The sequence below is a fragment of the Haliaeetus albicilla genome, chromosome W (genome assembly GCF_947461875.1).
Source record: "Haliaeetus albicilla chromosome W, bHalAlb1.1, whole genome shotgun sequence".
Taxonomy (NCBI): Eukaryota; Metazoa; Chordata; class Aves; order Accipitriformes; family Accipitridae; genus Haliaeetus; species Haliaeetus albicilla.
The window spans coordinates 41,641,383-41,664,191 of record NC_091515.1 but is presented as its reverse complement, the minus strand read 5'-3'; the positions used below and the strand labels follow the sequence as shown (position 1 = coordinate 41,664,191).

General features: G+C 45.4%; 1 protein-coding gene across 1 annotated transcript; it reads left to right on the top strand.

Annotated features, from left to right (window-relative positions):
- Positions 1-8,544: 8,544 nt before the first annotated feature.
- LOC104326050 (macrophage immunometabolism regulator) lies at positions 8,545-12,118 on the top strand. Its single transcript, XM_069775599.1, has 2 exons — positions 8,545-8,607; positions 9,793-12,118. The coding sequence occupies exons 1-2, from the start codon at positions 8,545-8,547 to the stop codon at positions 10,429-10,431; spliced, it is 702 nt and encodes a 233-aa protein (XP_069631700.1). The 3' UTR covers positions 10,432-12,118.
- The last annotated feature ends 10,691 nt before the right edge of the window (positions 12,119-22,809 follow it).

Genomic DNA, 22,809 nt, shown 5'->3' with positions numbered 1-22,809 from the left:
TATGGAATATCTGTTTCATCAGTTTGGGTCAGCTGTCCTGGCTATGTCCCCTCCCAAGATCTTGCCCAGCCCCAGCCTGCCAGTGAGGGGGTGGGAAATGTTGGACAGACAGCCTTGATGCTGTGTGAGCACTGCTCAGCAGTAGCCAAAACACTGGTGTGTTATCAACACCTTTCTAGCTACCAATACAGAGCACAGCACTACGAGGGCTGCTATGGGGAGAATTAACTCCATCTCAGCCAGACCCAATACAGTGTACAAGCATTTCAGATATGCTACTGAACCCTCTGTGCTCCCAGGAGCAGCGTAAATGTTTCACTAGCATTGTCACCCTCAGGTGATGCCATGCCAATCCTTGGCTTACCTACTACAATCCTGTTGGTATCCCCTTCCCCCACTGATTCTAGTTTAAAGCTCTCTCGATCAGCCCTGCCAGCTTACAGCCAAAGACACATTTTCTCCCATTCGGACAGGTAGATCCCATCAGACCCCAGCATACTTTGTCTCTCGAAGGCTCTTCCATGGTTTAAAAACCCAAAGTTTTGGCGCAGGCACCAGTCCTGGAGCCAGGTATTGATATCCTGGGCTGTTGAGGATTTCTTGGCTGAGCGAGGACATGTGAGCAATCCAGCCTTTAGCTGGAACGAAGCACAAGCATAGAAAGTGCTGAAGCGGACAAGGATGCTGTGTCCTTGTACGCTGGGAAAAGGAAGATAAGAAGAGCCTCACAAACAACTCCTGGATGACGAAGAACGAGATAAGCAACCGCAAGATGCCTCGTGAAGAAGCTTGAGCAGCCAATAAAGGATAAGATAGCACCGCGTGAAACAGGATATTGTACCAATCAGAGCATTGTATAAGGCGCGTGCATAAGCGCATAAGGTATATAACTGTGCTGAAAGTTGTAGTAAATGGGCTTCACTTGATCACATTGGTCTGTGTGTGATGTCCCCTGTGGATCCTCCGCAACATTTGGCGCCTGAACAGGGACCCTCAGATCCACTCTTTACTGTCTCTATGAGAATTTCTAGTGCAACTGAACCAGTGAGGGAGCGGAGAAGCCGGCCGAAACGATCCCTGCTGCCCCGGCAGGATGGCTTGAGCCTCAGCTAAGCTGGGAAGGACGACATGAGCCTCAGCTAAGCTGGGAAGAACGACATGAGCCTCAGCTAAGCTGGGAAGATGAGGAAGCTTGCGCAAGCGAATAGAAGGTTGGAATCTCGCCCTGATCAGGTGAGCGGTCGGAGAAGGAGATGGGGTTGGACAAAGGGCAAGAAGTGGTCCTAAACCTCCTTCATATCCTCTCTAAGAGAGGACTGAAATGCGATAACTCCGTGATAAAGGGGTTGTTTTTATGGGCTTGGGAGAGAGAACTTATTCCGAGTAATTAGTGTGGGTACAGCTTTCGAGCTTAGTACCTGGGAAGCTATCGGAACCTCCCTATGGGATGAAATTAGTGACGGGCCTAAAGAAGTTAAAGGTCTTGCAACTTTATGGAAATTGATTAAGACAACTCTGCAAGAAATGAAAGCAGATTGTAAAGCGGCTGCGGCTGCTTTTGCTTACGGTCAGAAGAACCAGAAGTGAGGGGGAGATATTCATCCTCCCGAAAGGGTGAGCCGAGAAGGCAAGAGAACGAAGACTTTGGCCATATGCCAGCCCCGCTCCCCCCCCGCCCCGTACCCCCCCTCCCCTCCGCCCGCCTGCCGCGGCGTGTGTCAGCCGGCCATGGAGCGGCCGCTGCCAGCCGCTGCCGGCCCCCAGGCAGCACCGGCCGCGCCCCCGCCTCTCGAAACCAGAGAAGGTGGAACCATCTGCGCCACCGCCCTTTAATCCATCCCGCCTCTCGAAGCCAAAGACGGTGGAACCATCCACGCCCGTGACAGATGCGGAGCCGCCTGTAATAGCTGCTGCAGACAAGAGGGAGAGGCATTGGAGGGGAGTAATAAAAAATGCCCTTGTGGAAGGGACTATGATCCAAGCATTCCCAGTTGTTATACAAAATAATGGACAAAAAAGATGGGAGGCGTTTTACTGGAAAGTCCTTGAGAAATTAAGGACTGCTGTGAGTCAGTACGGAATCCGCTTATTGATAAAGCCAGTAAGAAACCCTCGGTCAAGTGTTTTAATTGTGGTAAACTTGGACACATTAAGAGCCAATGTAGAGTTTCTGCTAACAAAAAGACGGTGCAACAGTTGTAAGAATGATAGCCATACCACCAAGAATGCGGGAAGAAGGGAAACTTTACACCGAGCGCGGGTGCAGAGGAACGGGTTTCAGCACACGTGGCCAGCGGGTGCCAAAATCCGCCTCAGTTGCAACCTATGACACATGCGCTCGCTGGCCAGGCGCGCTGCACGAGTCATAGCCATCTTGTCTATTGGTTCGTGGGCTTTATGATGCGGTTGCGGTTGCGGTGCACAGAGAATCTTGACCTGTTATGTTAGCCAAGGTGACCTATACATTAGTTTTTGACTGAGGTGGTATTCATATTGCCACACCATCTATGATGCTCCAGATGATGATGGTCGTGCAAATTCAACAGGAGTCCGTCGTGGGCCTGTATCTGTGGAAACACAATCATAACCTCGTTCCCAGGTTATTAATGGAAATAGACCTTACCCCTAATTTTGGCTTTAACTAACTTTTACATTTACCCCACACTGTCTTCCCGTAATCACACTATGTTTAACCAAATTATGCTTAACACACTTTTTACCTGAAGCAAGTTCTATATACAATAAGGCATGCTGTTCTAAAAACCTCTCTTAAGGACTCAATGTCCGCTAGTCCTCTAAAGTGTAATACTCTATTAGTCAGAATCTGTCGGATCAGTGGCTCCAGCACCCGCCGGTGCCGTCCTAGTTGCCGCTGGGACAATTCCGGGTCCAGCATCAGTGCAAAGCCATGGCTTGACCCACTTAGCCGGGATCCAGCAAAGGCCTCGATCTGTAAGCAGACACATATACCCTCTCCCAGTAAGTTTTACTTCTGCTGGTCCGCACGATTTCCCGGACTCTGGGTCCTTATACATTACCATGATTCCTGTACTTTGTTGCGTCCTTTCTGCCTGTAAAAGAGCATGATGCACTACCATTGGTGGGTCTTTGTGATCACCTGTCAGTCTAAGATAATTTAGCACAAATAAGGCTTTGGCCAATCGTTCCTCTGGGAGTAAGCCCTGGGTTCCCCCCTTTTGTTTTTGCAGCATGCTCTTTAAGGTTTGGTTGACCCGTTCGACAATAGCCTGTCCTGTGGGAAGATGTGGAATACCCATACCATGATGAATTCCCCACAAATTACAAAATCGAGCAAATCCTGTAGAACCATAGGCTGGGCCATTGTCCGTCTTAATTTCTTTAGGCACACCCAGCACTGCAAAAGAAGCGTGAAGATGTCATTCAATATGTAAGGCCTTTTCTCCAGTTTGTGCCGTGGCCCACATGGCAGCAGGATAGGTATCAATACACACATGCACATAACGCTTTGCACCAAACCACATGACATGGGTGACATCCATTTGCCACAACTGCAATGGCAAGAGACCTCGTGGGTTAACCCCACAGCCCAAGCCCAGCCCTTCCTTTTGACAATCGGGGCATGCTTTAACGATAACTTGGGCATCAGTGAGTGGTAAGTCAAATTGCTTTGCTAACATCCTAGCGGGTTGGTGCAAGAACGCATGTGATTGCCGTGCTTGTTGAAAACGATTCCCTGGAGGAGGCTCCCATGCCGCTGCAACCAATTGGTCAGCTCTGTCATTTCCCATTTCTCATCTGCACGTGCTGTCATACCAAAGAGTTCTATCAGAGGGGCCATATCATCATTAGTGATACCGCAAAGATTCTGCACACACTGGATATCTCCCACAAGCTTCTGGACATCATGTACCGTTGAAATTTCTGATGTTATTTGAACCTTCTGAGGTTTAACATTGCTCGCATCTATGTGCCACCCCAAATACTTCCAAGGTGCTGCCTTTTGCACCTTTTCAGGAGCGATTATTACTCCGCGATGGCTTAAGATGTCCTGCAATTGAGTTAAAATTTCATCCCGTGGCAAGTTCCTTCCCGCTATCAAAATGTCATCCATATAATGATAAATAATTAACTGAGGAAACTGCTTTCTTACAGGCTCTAATGCCCAGGCCACATACACCTGACACATCGTGGGGGAATTGCGCATTCCTTGCGGTAACACGACCCAATGGTATCTCTTATAGGGCTCTGCCTTGTTAATCGATGGTACCGAAAAGGCAAACCGTTCAGCGTCATCTGGGTGCAAGGGAATGGTGAAAAAACAATCCTTTAGATCTATAATTAACAAATTCCATTCTTCTGGAAGCATAACTGGAGACGGCAAACCCGGCTGCAGGGCTCCCGTACTGTGCATCACCGCATTCACAGCTCTGAGATCATGTAACAGTCTCCATTTCCCACTTTTCTTGGGAATGGTAAATATTGGTGTATTCCATGGACTGGTAGAAGGAACAACATGTCCCACTCTCAATTGGTCCTCAACTAACTCTTGTATTTTTAGCAGCCTTTCAGAATTTAGTGGGCACTGATCAATCCAAACAGGCTCATCTGTTTTCCAGCTAATTTTCAGGATTGGCTGCCCCTCAGTGACTGCTCCTAAAAAGGATGGGTCACTAACATTGTCTTCATTTGGCTCAATAAATCACGGCCTATGAGGCCAAACAATTCAGTTGGGGTAGTCATGATATATGGACGCGTCGTAACGTGTTCACCGTCGGGGAACACAAATGGGTAATGGGTAGCTGACTTACTAAGGTGGCTTGTGTGCCCCCTATCCCTGCAATACCAAAATTTGGATTGATCAGTGGCCATGATGGAGGCCAAATATATATCTTGAAATAATCGTAACATCAGCTCCTGTATCGATTGTCATCGGTTTCTTGACGATAACTCCGTCAGGCCCTTCCAATTGCACTACTTTTTCTGGTTTACCTTTTGTTATGTCCATGGCAAAATATACCTGTGGTTCCCCTGTGGAGCCGAATCCACCATCTCCACGTTGTACTTCACCTGGGTTCGGAACACACGACCTGAATGGAACTAATTGTGCTATTCTGGTACCTTTAGGAATAGAAACAGGAGGAATTAAAACATGAATCATAATTTTCACAGTCCCACAATAATCTGCATCAATAAGCCCTGGGACTACCAGAATTCCTTTTAGAGCTGTTGAAGATCGCCCCATTAAAAATGCACTAAGCCCAAACCCCAATGGTCCCTTTATGTTGCTATCCACCAAGTGGACTCCTGCATCCACCAACGTAATGTCTACTGCGGTTTCCACATCCACTCCGGAGCTTCCTGCAGTGGCGGATCTGGTAGTTGCGAGGCTGCCTGAGGGCTGGCAGCCCAAGCCCCTTGCATTTGTGTCGTCATGCGAGGGGCCTTCGCGCTCGGTGTAAAGTTTCCCTTCTTCCCGCATTCTTGGTGGTATGGCTATCATTCTTACAACTGTTACACCGTCTTTTTGTTAGCAGAAACTCTACATTGGCTCTTAATGTGTCCAAGTTTACCACAATTAAAACACTTGACCGAGGGTTTCTTACTGGCTTTATCAATAAGCGGATTCCATATTGACTCACAGCAGTCTTTCCTTTCTCAAGGACTTTCCAGTCAAACGCCTCCCATCTTTTTTGTCCATTATTTTGTACAACAACTGGGAATGCTTGGAGCATAGTCCCTTCCACAAGGGCATTTTTTATTACTCCCCTCCAATGCCTCTCCCTCTCATCCGCAGCGGCTACTGCAGGCGGCTCCGCGTCTATCGCGGGTGCAGTTGGTTTCACCGTCTCTGGTTCCGAGAGGCGGGATGGATTAAAGGACAGTGGCAGGGGCGCAGATGGTTCTGCCTGGGGGCCGGCCACGGCCGCGGCTGGCGGCGGCCATTCCATGGCTGGCTGACACGTGCCGCTGCAAGTGAGCGGAGGGTGGGGCGGAAAGGGAGGGGCCGAGGGAGGGGCCGCAGGAAGCGGCGGAGGGGGTGCAGCTGACGGCTCAGCAGGCATAGGCTCAGGCAAAGGCTCAGGAGGCTCAGTCTGCTCTCCCAGCGAGGGCGCCTAATTTCCCCCGCGGGGGGGTGTTTCCTCCTCTGCCACAGTCTCCAACCCCCACTGCCTCCCAGTTATCCCCTCCGCGGGTGGCCGTTCCTCCCACTCTCTCAACTGACGGTATAAATCTCCCTTGACATCCTTGCCTGGAACCCAGTCCAAGAGGCATTCCTCTAAGTCCTTCCAAATCACCCGCTGCAATTCCTCCCATGGATGCTTCGGAGGGGGCACATCCGGCCCTGCTTGTGCCGTCCCTACAGGAAAAACCTCTGTCTCTGCCGTACCCTCCGTGTCCATGCCCTCAATCAGAGATGGACCACTCTGTGAACCCCGCTCCACGGCTGCCCACTCCGTCTGAGTCTGACTTACTGTCCCCGAGGGCACTATCTCCCGCTGTTTCTGAGGCGGCGCTTCATCCGCAAAGCAGCTCACGCCGCCAACCAGCACGCCCCAGCCTTCCGTCCTGCCGCGACCACCTTCTCCACCTTTCCCCAACTTTGCAATCGTTCAGCAGCTCCGCGCTCACCTGCGAGCGCAGATTGGAGCAAGGACTCCCAAATCTCTCCCCATTTGGGAGGGCTCAAAACTTCTCTAGGAGACCCAATGTCTCCCCGGCGCAGCATCCATAGGATGCATTCGCCCGTGGGGCCCTTCCTAATCGAACCGCGGGCACCCACCTCATCAGCCAATACCTTTAATACCTTAATCACTTGCGCAAGTTCCATCATCGCCTGTGCGACCGATCACGTCGGGGTCACCACTATGTAGCGTTTGCTACATATCAAGGTGCTGCGACTAGATCACTGGTCGGCCCGGACCAGGGAAAGAGACAGATAGCACACACGGTGTGAGCGTCAACTTCTGCCTTTTATTGCGCAGTTAATTCCTTTTATGCTAACAAGGGTAGGCGGGATTACAGATGCGTCATAGGGCTGCGACTAACCCTCCATCTTTCCGTGACATCGCGAGATCTTCCGAACGCCATACCCTACAAAACCTTATTGTATTTTTTCTCTTGTTGTCCAGATACGGTGCTAAAGTAGGAAATAACATTTGTTTCTGCTATTTTGAAAGTTTGTATTGACTCCATAAATATATTTCAGAAAGCCAGTCAAATATAACAAGCAATATTATTGAGGTTTTTATGTAGTTTTTTCTTCAGTGAAAAATGAGTGTTACGTTTAATATAGTGTTTTCATTTTTTGTTTCATTTTTGCTCCATTATCTGTATTTTTTAATACAAAATGTTTTAAAACATGCTGGATGAAGTGTATCTACTTATCTGTAAAAGCAATGCTGTACAAAACTCATAATGAAGAATCCTAAGTAGACCACAATTATAAGGAGAACTGGAAAAGGACATTTAAGACTAAAGAAACTTCAGTAATAATGTCTCCATAATAGAAGTTTTTTGTCAATGATTGGCAAATAAAATCCTGTTTAGCAAAACTATGAGAATCTTGTTTACGCCTATTTAATTAGAATGGAAGTGAAGCAGCAGGTTGATTTGAGACTAAGCAGGGTAGTAGAGGCAGGAGCGTTACTTAAGCTGCTCCTTCACAATCCCTGAACAGAAACAAACTAGACTTAAATTTTGCATTAGGACAGATTATTCTTTTTTGCAAGTGAGATTTTGTCATAGTTTAACCCCAGCCAGCAACTAAGCACCACACAGCCACTCACTCACTTCCCCCCCACCCAGTGGGATGGGGGAGAGAATCAGAAAAAAAAAGTAAAACTCGTGGGTTGAGATAAGAACAGTTTAATATAACAGAAAAGAAGAAACTAATAATGATAATGGTAACACTAATAAAATGACAACAGTAATAATAAAAGAAGTGGAATATACAAGTGATGCACAATGCAATTGCTCACCACCCACCGACCGATGCCCAGTTAGTCCCCGAGCGGCGATCCCTCCCAGCCCCACTCTCCCCCAGTTTATATACTAGATGTGATGTCACATGGTATGGAATATCCCTTTGGCCACTTTGGGTCAGCTGCCCTGGCTGTGTCCCCTCCCAACTTCTTGTGCCCCTCCAGCTTTCTTGCTGTCTGGGCATGAGAAGCCGAAAGAATCTTATCGTATATTTATTGAACACTAGTATACTGATTACTTTGTTATAAATACATTAACAAAAAATCCCACAGTGTTTTGGTAGCAGAAAGGGCTGCAGGGGTGGCTTCTGTGAGAAGACACCAGAAGCTGCCCCCATGTTGGACAGAGCCAGTTCCAGCCGGCTCCAAGACAGAGCCACCGCTGGCCAAAGCTGAGCCAATCAGTGACACTAGTGCTGCCTCTGTGATACCATATTGAAGAAAGGGTAAAAAATGCTGCACAACAGCAGCTGGGAGAGGAGTGAGAAAAATGTGAAACAGTCCAGCAGACACCAAGGTCAGTGAAGCTGGAGGGGGAGGAGGTGCTCCAGCCGCCAGAGCAGAGATTCCCCTGCAGTCCATGGAGGTCCATGGTGGAACAGATATCCTTCTGCAGCCCGTGGAGGACCCCATGCTGGAGCAGGTGGATGTGCCCTAAAGAAATCTGCAGCCCATGGAGAGCCCATGACGCAACAGGCTCCTGGCAGAGGAGCCCACGCAGGAGCAGGTTTTCTGGCAGGACCTGTGGCCCCATGGGGGATCCATGCTGGAGAAGTCTGTTCCTGAAGGTCTGCACCCCATTGAAAGGACCCATGCTGGAGCCGTTCATGAAGAACTGCAGCCCATGGGAAGGACCCACATTGGTGAATGTCATGAAAGACTGTCTCCTGTGGGAGGGTCCCCACACTGGAGCAGGGGAAGAGTGTGAGAAGGAAGGAGCAGCAGAGATAACATGTTATGAACTGACTGCAACTTCCATTCCCCATCCCCCTGCACTACTTGAGGGGGATGAGGTAGATAATTCGGGAGTGAAGTTGAGCCTGAGAAGAAGGGAAGGGTGGGAGGAAGGAGTTTTTAGTTTTGTTCTTATTTCTCATCATCCTACTCTGATTTTGATTTGCAATATATTAAATTAATTTCCCCAAGTCAAGTCTGTTTTGCCTGTGACAGTAATTGCTGAGTGATCTCCCTGTCCTTATCTTGACCCACGAGCTTTTTTGTCATATTTTTCTCCCCCGTCCTTGTTGAGGAGGGGGAGTGATAGAGCAGTTCAGTGGGCACCTGGTGGCCAGGCAAGGTCAACCCACCAAAGGGAAACATTGCAGTACCCAGTAGGTCAGGTCTAGTCCATGGTTATGCCTGAGGTAGTAACTGTTAGATGCCTTTTTTTTTTTTTTTAAGGTATGTTTACTGATATTATTGTGAATGGAAAAAATATGCAACTGAGTACAGGAGAAGTTACTGTGGATGTGCTAATGGATATAGATGGCCTCAAAGGAAAAGGGTTATAAGGGATCAAATAGACTAAAAGGATTAAAAAATAGAGTGGAAAGATACTTCAGGTTTTTGTACAGTACTACTCAAGAATTTGTTTTTAACATATTTAAGAATATCAAGAGTATATTTATAGTATTTGTTATTAAAAAGGGGGCCAAAATAATTTTAAAAGGCAGATGTCAGTGATAGTTTTGTTATGAGACACTCTGTACAGTGTAAGACAAAACTGAATAAAGAAGTACTGGTTATGGTTTCTGATTTCTGAGATCCTCTCTCAGCTCCTTTATTGGCTAAAGGCACTATTTGTGATCAATCTCTGTTTTATTTCTAGGAGAATAGCACATTGCTTAAAATGGATATAAATGGAGAGTCCAGAACTACCATATCTACCCTCCCTGTACCTCTTGCAGAGGTCAGTTCTGCAGGCAAAGCAGAAGCAGAGAAACCACGATGTTCCAGTACCCCCTGCTCACCAATGCGACGGACAGTTTCAGGCTATCAGATCCTTCGTATGGATTCTAACTACCTGCTTGGCTTCACGACTGGAGAGGAGCTGCTAAAATTAGCCCAAAAGTATACAGGAAATGAAGATAATAAAGGGGAATCCAGGCCTAACTTGCACTCTAAACAGCTTGATTCAGGACTTGCATGTTCCTCCCGTTTGTACAAAACTAAAAGTAGGTACTATCAGCCATATGAGATCCCAGCAGTAAATGGGAGGAGGAGGAGACGGATGCCCAGCTCAGGGGATAAATGCACTAAGGCTTTACCATATGAACCTTACAAGGCACTTCATGGTCCCCTGCCTCTTTGCCTTTTAAAAAGTAAAAGGGCTCACTCTAAATCCCTGGACTACCTCAATTTAGACAAAATGAGCAACGAGGAACCTGCTGACACAGACATGCTACAATACCAGCTCCAACACCTTACCCTTAGAGGGGACCATATGTTTGCAAGAAATAACACATGAACTATGAACTATAATCTAGAATTTAGAACCAGTTTCTGGTTATTTCTCTGTTGCTGCAAAAATCCACTGTCATATTGTGCACATGACTGTCCACATTGTAGGGGGTATCAGCTAAATGTTATCAAAAAGTAATTTATTTGAATATAATTTTGACAGTGCATTGTGTTACAAACACTTGGAGGGAAAAAATCTTTCCAGAGCAAGCAGCTTCTAATGCAAATTTGACTGCAGCTGATGGATATTTCTTTGAACACCTTTTAACAAAGAAAAGGCTTTTGGTTTTTGGATTTGGGTTTGGTTTATTTTGTAGTTATCTAGTATTTATGGTCATTTAATACTGAAAAATTTATGGTCTGCTTGGTTGTTGTTAATTTTGACTTGGCGTTAGAAATTGCTCTTGGATAAGTACTCAAGTTATCTTTTTGTTTATTACTGTATTCTACAATAAAATGTATGTATGATTTTTTACATCATGGGAAGGAATGTGAGCTTGGCTAAATTGGATCACTTGTTATTTTAAACCATCCCATTCAAACATTTTGAAACTGGGTTTGCAGTGGTGGCGAGGAAGAAATTCACTCATAAAATAAACCTTTGTTCATTTGCTACTTTAAACCTATTAAATTATTTTTTAGTTTCTGCATGGAAGTAATTGTTTTGCCTCCTCCGTTTTATAAAACTAGTTTGGAATAAGTATTTGGAATATTAAAAAATATTTTTGAGAGTGAAGGGTTTGGGGTTTTTTTGTTAATATGACTTATTTTTTATGTTGTCTTGACATGTAAACAAGGATTCACTTCAGATTCCAGTAAATGCACTAGAATGTCTGCATCAGTATATCAATAAAGTTTTTCATTTTAATTCATGATTTCTATATAGTATAGTAATGGAAGATGTCAAATATCTTTAGCATTGCTTTGGAAATTTAGTCTAGTTGAAGCACTGAACACTTTTATTAAGATCTGGAAGACAGATTTTTAGATGGAGTGCAAGTAAAGTGTTTCTATATCAGCCCTGAAGAGCTGATTCTGGATTATTCAACAGAGTAGATTGAATACACTGGCTTAATTTGTTGCTTAAGAATTTTTTGTCCAAATATGACATCAAATGCAGTTTTGACAGCTGTATTCTTAGATATATTTAAAACATGTTAGTAACTTATGCTTAAAAATTTAAAAAAGCTTTTAGACATTTTTAGGTGCAATCTATTACTGAAGCAGTGTGCAACTTGGTTTTGGTTTACTTATTTAGAAGTTAAAATTAAGATCACGTTGTTTTGAAACATAACTTATTTGATCAGTTGTTTCTGGTACAATTCAGGGGTTTTTTGTTTCTCCTTCAGAATGAATAGCAAGCACTAGTCAGTGCATGTGTTGTGGAAAATTAAGAGTTCTTTTCATTCTGCCACTTACTCCACAATTGTAACTGAAGGCAGTGAAGAGGAGCCCAGTAGACTACGTTTTACTGGTTTGGTTAATGTTTTCTGGCTTATTAGAATATTTAAAACTGATGTGTATTTTAAAGAGTTAACTGCACCTCTGTAAATTTAATGTATTGAACAATGATCTCTAAAGTAAACTTTTCCTATGTAGTCTGAAAAACAGAATATGGTCAGATGCCAAAGAGATGGAAGTTTTGTCTAACGAATAAACACCACTATTGAAATGCCCTATGAAAATGTATTTCTGGCTGAAAAATAAAAAAGAGTGATATAAATACCTATTTTTGTGGAGTCTTTTGCTGTGTAGAATAATGAGGACATTTAAAAATACAACATTAGACCAGGAATCATTAAATCTTGAAAGCAGGAATCTTATACTTCTGTGAAATATTTAGACAGTTAGGATTCTTCTGTTGTTTCAGGAAATCAGACATACAATTGTTAGTACATTTTGTGCATATTGTTACTTTGGTCCTGTGCAGTAATTGTATAGTTACATCTATAGAGAGGCTGGTGGCTGTCTTGCCAAGTTCAAACGTGAAAAATTTGTTAGTACTTTTTCTGTCTCGTGGCTTGCTTGTGAAAGTGATTGCACCTGATAACATTGCTTAACTGTTTTACACTTGCAGTTACACTTGCATAGTACATAATCATTCAAGAGCCATATTTTTTTTTAAGTTGGATTGGTAATGTTCTTAATTACAGCTCTTAAATTCATATAGTGATTTCCTGGGTTTACTTCTAAAAGAAGCAAAATCTCAGACATAAGAAAGCTTTTAATCTTCTCATTTTTTATAATTATGTCTTACATTAATCTATTAAAATTAAAGGCAAGATGGTTCTTTAGACTACTAAAATGAAATTGAATGTGAACAATACTGACTTCTCAAACTGAGATCTTTACTAAATATCAGGCTCTGGACATTATTGCGGCCTTTCGATACATAAAGGGGAAAGCCGGAGAGAGACTTTTTACCAGGGCCTGTAGTGACAGGACAATGGGTAATAGTTTTAAACTAAAAGAGGGTAGATTTAGATTAGATATAAGGAAGAAATTCTTTATGCTGAGGGTGGTGAGACACTGGAACAGGTTGCACAAAGAAGTTAAGGATGCCCCGTCCCTGGAAGTGTTCAAGGTCAGCAACCTAATCTAGTGGAAGATGTCCCTGCCCCCTGCAGGGGGTTGGGAACTAGATGATATTTGAAGGTCCCTTCCAACCAAAACCATTCTATGATTTTATGAATACAGAGTTCTCAGCATTCTTCTACTAAATTAAAAGAAAAAATTGCATTGAGAAAACAATGTTTCCCTGTGGCCTACAGATATCTTCCAGATGATAAGAAGAGTGAAGGTGGTAGAAGCAATAAAAGGTAGTAACACTAATCATAGAATCTTTAGGTTGGAAAAGACCTTTAAGATCATCAAGTCCAACCATAAACCTAGCATTGCCAATCCACCATTAAACCATGTCCCTAAGCACCACATCTACATGGCTTTCAAAATACCTGGTAACTCCACCACTTCCCCGGGCAACCTGTTCCAGTGCTTGATAACCCTTTCAGTGAAGACATTTTTCCTAATATCCAATCTAAAGCTCCCCTGGCGCAACTTGAGGCCATTTCCTCTCATCCTATCACTTGGGAAAAGAGACCGACACCCACCTCGCTACAACCTCCTTTCAGGTAGTCGTAGAGAGCGATAAGGTCTCCCCTCAGCCTCCTCTTTTCCAGGCTAAACAACCCCAGTTCCCTCAGCTGCTCCTCATAAGACTTGTGCTCTAGACCCTTCACCAGCTTTGTTGCTCTTCTTTGGACACACTCCAGCACCTCAATGTCTTTCCTGTAGTGAGGGGCCCAAAACTGAACACAGTACTCGAGGTGCAGCCTCACCAGTGCCGAGTACAGGGGGACGATCACTTCCCTAGTCCTGCTGGCCAAACTATTTCTGATATAGGCCAGGATGCCGTTGGCCTTCTTGGCCACCTGGGCACACTGCTGGCTCATATTCAGCCGGCTGTCGACCAACATACCTAGGCCCAGGTCCTTTTCTGCCGAGCAGCTTTCCAGCCACTCTTCCTCAAGCCTATAGCGTTGCATGGGGTTGTTGTGACCCAAGTGCAGGACCCAGCATTTGGCCTTGTTGAACCTCATACAGTTGGCCTCAGCCCATCGATCCAGCCTGTCCAGATCCCTCTGTAGAGCCTTCCTACCCTCGAGCAGATCAACCCTCCCTCCCAACTTGGTGTCATCTGCAAACTTACTGAGGGTGCACTCGATCCCCTCGTCCAGATCATTGATAAAGATATTAAAGAGAACTGGCCCCAAAACTGAGCCCTGGGGAACACCACTTGTGACCCGCCACCAACTGGATTTAACTCCATTCACCATGACTCTTTGGACCTGGTCATCCAGCCAGTTTTTTTACCCAGCAAAGAGTACACCTGTCTAAGCCATGAGCCGCCAGCTTTTCCAGGACAATGCTGTGGGAAACGGTGTCAAAGGCCTTACTAAAGTCCAGGTAAACCACATCCAGAGCCTTTCCCTCATCCACTAAGTGGATCACCTTGTCATGGAAGGAGATCAAGTTAGTCAAGCAGGACCTACCTTTCACAAACCCATGCTGGCTGGGCCTGATCCCCTGGTTGTCCTGCACATGCCGTGTGAGCGCACTCAAGATGAACCGTTCCATGATCTTCCCTGGTACCAAGGTCAAGATGACAGGCCTGTAGTTCCCCATAGCCTCCTTCCGGCCCTTCTTATAGATGGGCATCGCATTTGCTAACCTCCAGTCAACTGGAGGATAGCCAGGACTGCTGATAAATGATGGAAAGTGGCTTGGTGAGCACTTCCACCAGCTCCATTGGCTGGATCCCATCCGGCCCCATAGACTTGTGTGTGTCTAAGAAGTGGTGTAGCAGGTCACTAACCATTTCCCCTTGGATTATGGGGGCTTCATTCTGTTTCCTGTCCATGTCTTCCAGCTCAGGGGGCTGGGTACATCAAGAACAACTGGTCTTACTATTAAAGACTGAGGCAAAGAAGGCATTAAGTACCTCAGCCTTTGTCATTATGCTTCCCCCTGCATCCAATTAAGGATGGAGATTCTTCTTAACCCTCCTTTTGTTGTGAATGTATTTATAGAAACGTGTTTTATTGTTTTTTATGGCAGTAGCCAGATTAAGTTCTAGTTGGGCTTTGGCCCTTCTGATTTTCTCCCTGCATAACCTCACAACATCTTTGAAGTCCTCCTGAGTTGCCTGCCCCTTCTTCCAAAGATCATAAACTCTCTTTTTTTTCCTGACTTGCAGCCAAAGCTCTCTGTTCAGCCAGTCTGGTCTTCTTCCCTGCCGGCTCGTCTTTAGGCACATAGGGATGGCCTGCTCCTGCACCTTTAAGATTTCCTTCTTGAAGAATGTTGAGAGAGACTGAATTGTTATCTCGAGCTGTTTGTCTCAAAGACTGTTAGGTGTGAGGGACTGGGCCATCATCTCAAGGAACTGTGAACTGTTTATCTTGAGCCCTTTGTCTCGGAGATAGCCTAAGCAGGACACTCCTCTGTCCATAAGGACGATTACTAGGTCATTGAGGCATCCAGGGGAGGAAATGGGCTGGAGCCTGATGAAGCATGCAGGAATGTAGAGACTACCATTCTCATGGAAACTGTAGTCTTTGAGATAAGATACCGGTTTCTGGTGTTGATCACACGAAGTTCCTGTGATAGACAAATCCTGCAGCATGTGAACAATATGTATGTGCATGCATCATCGAAATATGCCCTATAAAAAAAAGGTGGAGACAAGTGTCGCGTCCCAAAGTTGGAGCGACTCAGGTTCGTGGATTTCCTTTGTCAGAATTAAGGTGAAACGACACCAGGGGAGTTCAAACAACAATCAACATTTATTCAACCTAGCTAACTCTGTCCAAGTACACATGAACTTGTTAATATGAACCTTGCAACATGTCATTAAGCCGCTGTTTGAGAAGAGGAGGAAAGTACAGAAAAATGAAATGGAAAAAGGAACATGAAATGTATCAGAAGGAGAGCCCTCCCGTTGAGTCACGAGGTTCAGAGCAGACCCCCTTGCTTTCTGGACTCCTTCTCAAAGAGGAGCTCAGGGGCGGCTAGGTCCACTCCTAGTCTCAGACTTGGTCAACGGTTTATGTTTCAAAGGATGAGGTGTAGGGACTGTGGAAAAGAGAGAAGGAAAAGAGAGAGAGAGAATGAGAGAAAAAAGAAAGAGAGAAGAGAAGGGTTTCACCAGTCCTGGGTCCAGCGTTGGTCCAGCCAGCGTAGAGATCCAGTTCCGGAGGGCGCGCACTGAGGATTCGTTCTCTCCTCTTTTATAGTGTGTTAGTTGATGATCTCAACATGCGCAGTTCCCACACCTGGGGTTCACTGGAATCGGTAGCTTTGGGGGGGGGGGGTGTTCATTGTGGAGTTGCTTCTCTTTTCCTGCTGGTATGACCACTTAAGATAGAAGCACAGTCCCAACTTCCATGGGGCCTTCTTCCTCCAGGAAGGCATAAATTGTGTTCCTTCTCCTGGTCACTCAAGATAAGGAATTGGGGCCTTGGAGAAGTGCGTTCCCACCCTCCGTGGGGCCCTCTCCTCTGTCCACATTGTCCTGTTCACAAAACTCCAGCATTTTTACAGAGGCCGTTTTGTCCACCAAAGCTCTTTTAGCGGATGTTTGAGACATTTGAATTTGTCAGACCGTCACACCACCCCGTGGCTCAAACAGTCGCTGGACTTTGATTCTCGTTCATATCATCTTCATCTGTGGTGATCTTGATATAGCGGACAGTAGGAGAAGAGAGAGAGACAGCTGAGGATAGTAAGCGGCTAATCATACATCTGACTATTGCAAGGCCTGTTATTAAACATACAAATCCAATTAATATCAGAAGTCCAATATTTACAAGCCATTTTCCCCATCCCGTCAGTCCCAAGGATCCTAGAATGGAATGTAGCCATGAGTTTGGATTCCAGCCATCAAACCAGTCAGCCGGTTGCATTGCGTGGAAGAGTTCTCTCGTCTGGTCGGCAATCTCCTTCATCTTTGCCCGGGCTTCTTCAATGGAAGTCGTAGCATTATGAACGGTAATACAACATTCAAATTCAGTCAAGTTCAACATACCACACACACCTTGTTCTTTTAACAATAACATATCTAAGGCTAAATGATTCTGTAATGTCATTTTTGATACCTGTTGCACTTGGAGATTTAGTTCCCCAAAGGCATATCGAGTCCAATTACTTAATACATGTACTTGCCAAGTTAGGTTTTCTAGCACCCATTGGTGCCGAACGATATATCCAGATGGTGCAAAGAATGCTTCTAGCTCTAATGATACCTTCTGTCCCCAAGTATAATAATCGGGTTTTAAAATGCTTTGAATCCATTTCTGGGCGCTACTTGGGTCATCAAGTTCTCGTCTCTTCCTGTGAATAGGTGGTGTGGTATATTCAAAGATTCGCCTGGGACACATAGTAGGAATTCCCAAACCACACTGCAATCCAGCCTGTTCGATCACATTCAAATGCGAGTACATTTTCCCATTTGAGCACCCCCAGACGGTCCCCTCAGGGGCAGCATACAAAGCGTTTTGACAAGTAGTTGCGTCTCCCCGAGGTATTTGATTATCCTCCCCCACCTTATGTCTTGGGAAGTGGTTAATGGGAATTCCACATTTTAGCCAGATATTAACATTATTGGTGATCTGATTACATTGGTTATCCCGGTTTCGGTATCCAAAATTAGGATATCCCCAACAGGTGCACATATCTCGAATTAAGGTTCTAACTTCCAAACTGATCCATGTTTCGATGGGATTGCCAGCGCCTGTGGTACAGTCTATAATGTGGGTACAGTTTAACAAATGGGCATCATTGGGGTTGGGTGTGCCCACAAATTCTTTTTTTAATAAGTGAAGAGGTTGGTTTTTTAACATGTGTTTCACTGACCATCCCCAAGCAGTGTGGGCGCTATTCATTGAAGGATATTGTCCCTTCCTGTCAGGTATGTGAACACACCAAGCTGAATCCCATTTTACATTATATTGTAATTCAAAAGGGGTAATTTCCAGGGAAGCAGGCCAAAAAGGCACTAGATTACAAGATATATTGTGATAGGAAGGGCAGCCTGTTATTTTCCACCAGGATGGAGAAGGTGGGAATCGTCTGGAATAGGCTTCCTCGAATCCTGGAGGACACGGTGGGCTATGACTAGTACCAATTTCGCGACTGACCTCCAATCTCCATCGCTTACAAGTTTTGTTTATTAAGTCAGGCCACCCCGTGTCCCGAGGGATCTCATAGAAGGCTGCTTCATCTCGCCACCATCTACCAGAGGAGGTATAATCACTTCGATATTGATACTCAAAAGGAGCATCTACTAACCCTATAATGCCATTGGTCATATTATGTTTTCCAATATTGAGCTTCATGGGTATCAAACCGAATGTAATCCCTTGTTCGGTAGAAGTAGGAATCTGAATACAGATCCCCTGATCTGTTTTATTCCAGACATGTATGAATCCTTGTATCACTTCCCAAGCTAAATTGGAGGTCCTTTCTCCTTGTCCAGATGCACCAAAGCTAAGAAAGGCAAGGAGGAAGGAGTTCCAAACCATCTTTCCCTGTTATACTATAAGAATATCACAATGAAAATCAAACAAACAATATAGACAATGGCCCACTCATTAAGTGAAAACATAAGTCTTGTCGTGGGCTTCTGATAACCTGCAAAATATATACAAAAATAAACAATCATTAGAGGGATAGGATTGGAGAAGATGTCAAGCAGTGCTGCTAGTGATTGGGATCCATCCGAGAGGCTGAGGTGCACTCTCCAAGGTGCTCACGCAGCTTCTGTAAAACAACCTCATACAGGCCATGTGTAGGATGTGTTACTTATTATAGATGCATACAAACTAGCCTTAAACTTCAAGCTCTCTTGACTGGAATTGCTCTGATTAGAGCATCTGTAGATCAACAGAATGTGTTCATTGTGTGTAAAAAGGTTAATAAGTTTATAGCGACCTCTTGCTCTCACGTGGCGTAGGGGCTGCTGCAAGAACTCCAACAGGGTCTGTTGTCAAGCTCTCTGTGTCCTCCCCCCAACTCAGGAATTCTGAGAAGTCAACACAGCATCACTAGTCGGAGTAACAAAAACATAAGCAAGCAATCAAGTAGCTATGGTTTTAGTATTATAACAGAGGGTTAGGTTTATATTGTGCATCTTAACTGGTATGCTTGTTAGAATCCAGTTAGTGGGATACAGAAAAAACATATTCTTATTAACCATTTAACATCGGAGCAACTTTAATTCAGAACATGAAGGTCTACTTAGAAGGATGGGACAATCCATCGGGTATTGATACGATGCTCTTTCCCATGAGCATCTGTGGCCACCCAGGAATAGAGGTTAAGGGGTGTCTTTAGGGTTAGGGGCACTTGCCCCACAGTGGGTAGTTCCACTAATACTGGTTGTCCAGCATAGTGGAGCAAGTGTGCGGGGTCTTTGCCACCTTTTGTCCCTGGAACAATAGAAGGAGGTGTGGGACAGAATGCTAGGAGTCGGGGGCAGCCATTTGCCCCCCACCGGCTATTAATTCTGTATACTGCTTCTGGTATTCGCAAGGCCCACCCTGGGTCATGGGGCCTCAGAGCTCGTTTTAGAAGTCCGTTTGTTCTCTCCACAATACCATTAGCTTGAGGGTAGTAAGGGGTGTGGAAAACCCACTGGATTTCCTCACCCTTAGCCCATTCTTGCACCACTCCAGCGGTGAAATGGCTCCCATTATCAGATTGAATTGATTGAGGCTTGGGTAAGTAGCTAAACCATGTTTTAAGACTTTTTACTGTATTTTCTCCTGTTGCTCTGGATACAGCTTCAGCTTGTGTTAGTCCTGATACCACCTCTACTCCTACTAACACATATCGTTTTCCCTCTGATACCCGAAAGGGGCCAATATAGTCAATTTGCCACGTTTGCCATAAACCTTTGTTTGTCCTTAAATGTAGGGGTTGTTCTTTTAAAGGGTTATATTTTTCCAAACGAACTCGACATTGACCACATGCAGAAATAACAGTGTTACATAATTCTCGTGTAACGGCCCATCCTCTGCTAATAGCCTCTCTGTACAGGTCTTTACTCCCTGAATGGCCACGCTTCACGTGCAGCCACTCCAAAAGGTGTTCCCATTTTTCCGCTTCACCATCAATGGCAAGACTGGCTAGACGTGTTAAGGAATCTACCCGGTTATTTAGGAGGTGAGCTGGGTTATCCCCTGCCTGGTGTGCAGCAACCCAGCCTACCAAGAAAGATCTCTGCTTGGCGATATTCAGTATTTCTTCCCATTTGTCTCTTTGCCACACTGGCACTTGGTTTACTTCCCATTGGTTTTGCTCCCAAAATGGCAACCATTCAGTGCATCCTTTAAACACTGCATAGGAGTCAGTATAAATGTATACTGGTTCTGTTGTCTCAGCTTCCTTAACGACTACGCTCCACACAGCAACTAACTCCCCTACTTGGGCACTACCCTCTCCCTCAGTTATCACATGCTCCCCTGAATCAATATGTAATGCTACTGCTCGATACTTCCACGTCTTTCCGTCCCTTTTTGCGGAAGCATCAGTGAACCATACGTTTTTTAAATGGGGTTTGAAATCAGGAGCCACTTTGATGTACGATGGAGGGGGTTCTGTATCTGGGTGATCAGAAGGGGGATCCTGTATTTGGAGCATTTTGGGTGTTCCCTCCTCTATTTGTCTAGTGTGACAGTAGTGGTCTAGCTGGGCATACCACTTCCTTACTGTTTCTCGTTGAGCTACTCCTGCGGGGGGAGGAGTTCCAGCCAATATTGGTTTCAGGATCTTAAAGGGTCCTCGCAAGATGATGGGCTGTTGTCGTATAATTCTCTCGGCTTCCTGTAAGGCTAGGTTAACTACAAAGAGTCCTTTCTCCCAAACTGAATACCGTTTTTCAGCATCCTTAAAGCTACGCGAGAAAAATCCTATAGGAAGAGTAGGACCTTCGGGTCCACGCTGCCACATATGTATAGACAACCCATGAATTGCAAAACCCCATTCTATGTGGAGTGGGTCTGCTGGATGTATCGGCCCTAGGGCCTGGTAAATCCCTGCTTCAAAAATTAATAATTTCAGAGCCTCTTCATGGACAGGTGTCCAGTCCCAAGCAGTTCTTTTACAGGTTAAATCATATAAAGGGCGAGCTATGATAGAAAAGTCGGGGATGTGTTTTCTCCAAAACACTAGCAAGCCTAGGGCATGCTGCTATTCTTTCTTATTTTCAGGCATTTTCACTTGTTCGAGGGTGGACAAGGTTTCAGGAGGTATACACACAGTCCCTCCTTTCCACCAGATACCTAAAAATTTTACTTCAGGTGATGGGAGTTGCACCTTTTCTGCAGGAATTTGGAGCCCTAAATTCTCTAAGTGATTAATGATTTCTCTCTGGGTTTGTCCCACCACAGTGGTGTCTGGTCCTCCAATTAGCACATCATCAATATATTGATATACTTTTACTCCATCTTTGGGAGTGATCTGATTTAGTTCCTGGGCTAATGCATAGTGAGCAATGGTTGGTGAGTGGCAATAGCCTTGGGGAAGCCGTGTAAATGTATATTGTACACCTTTCCAGGTGAAGGCAAAGCGGTCCCTATCTGCTTCTTGCAAGGGAACCATAAAGAACATGTCTTTCACATCAATGGTTGCTAAAATCTGGTGACCCTGTTCTTGTATGGTTGCAATTAATTCTGCTATATTGGGGACTGCAGCTGTTAATGGGCCAGTATTGGCGTTCAGGCGTCGATAGTCAACTGTCAATCGCCACTTCCCATTTGGCTTGCGGACTGGCCATACTGGGGAATTATAGGGTGAGTGTGTAGGAATAACTATCTCCTGTTCCCGTAACTCAGTTATCACTGAAGTGATCCCTTCTCTTGCTCCCAAAGGCAAAGCATAAGGTTTAACATTAACTATCTTTGAAGGGGGAAGAGTTGGTGCAGACTGCAAAAGCCTCACAGAGATTGCGGGACACCCAAATTTCCATTCTCTTCCCTTAGAGTCTACCCACGACCGGCCCTTTAAGAGGTCGAGTCCTAGAATATTGGTGGGTAGAGGACCTAGTATCATAGTAACCTTAACAGGGGATGAATCCCCTGGCAGCCAGCATTTAACTTTAGCTGTCGGCTGTGGTTGGGAGCTTCCGAAAACGTCCGTGACCCATATCTGCTTCTTATCTGCAATTATTCCATTGCGGTTAGCAACATCCGTCCGGAGTGCTGACATCTGAGCACCCGTATCAACTAAAAAAGTTACTGGGGTCTTAAAGGGACCAAGAGGAAAAGTAATCAACAGGTCTCCTGTCCTATTTTCAGTGAGCCTCCTTAAATAAACCCACTGGCCATCCCCCGGCTCACTTACTGGGGACAGCGTGTCTAGTTTCCCGTCCTGCAGACAGTCATACCTTCCTCTGGAGCAGTAGGTGTTTGGGGAGTGGGAATTGCCAGTGACTGTGGAATCGCCCCCTTATAGTCTCGAATGTTTGACTCAGTATGGGGAGGCTCCTTGTTCTTGTCTTTCCACCCTAGGACCAACTTTTCTAGGACAGAGGTGGGCAAGCCGTCCATCACATCCCGGGGAATTCCCTTTTCTATCCCTTCTGCCCACAACAAGTTCCGCTGACCCCCATATGGCTTTTTGGTGTTTACAGTCTTAGATGGGGGAGGTCGGCCAGGTCCTTCTATTCGGCGGATAGCAGGCTTAGCTCTGCTTTCTTCCCTTGTGAGACCCATTCTCCGGCCGTAGTTAATCAATTCCTGTGCCACTTCTCCCCAGGTCAGGGCCCCTCCTGCATTCCGCCTGCCTCCTCTAGGTGCTATCGCATCACGTAATCTATCCTGTAGCT

What these genes read in the sequence shown, in the direction of transcription:
- LOC104326050 (XM_069775599.1), top strand. Translation starts at nt 8,545, where the DNA reads ATGGAGGTCCATGGTGGAACAGATATCCTTCTGCAGCCCGTGGAGGAC. An exon ending in AGGACCCCATGCTGGAGCAG is followed by an intron (nt 8,608 to 9,792) that starts GTGGATGTGCCC and finishes TTTTATTTCTAG; the next exon opens with GAGAATAGCACATTGCTTAA.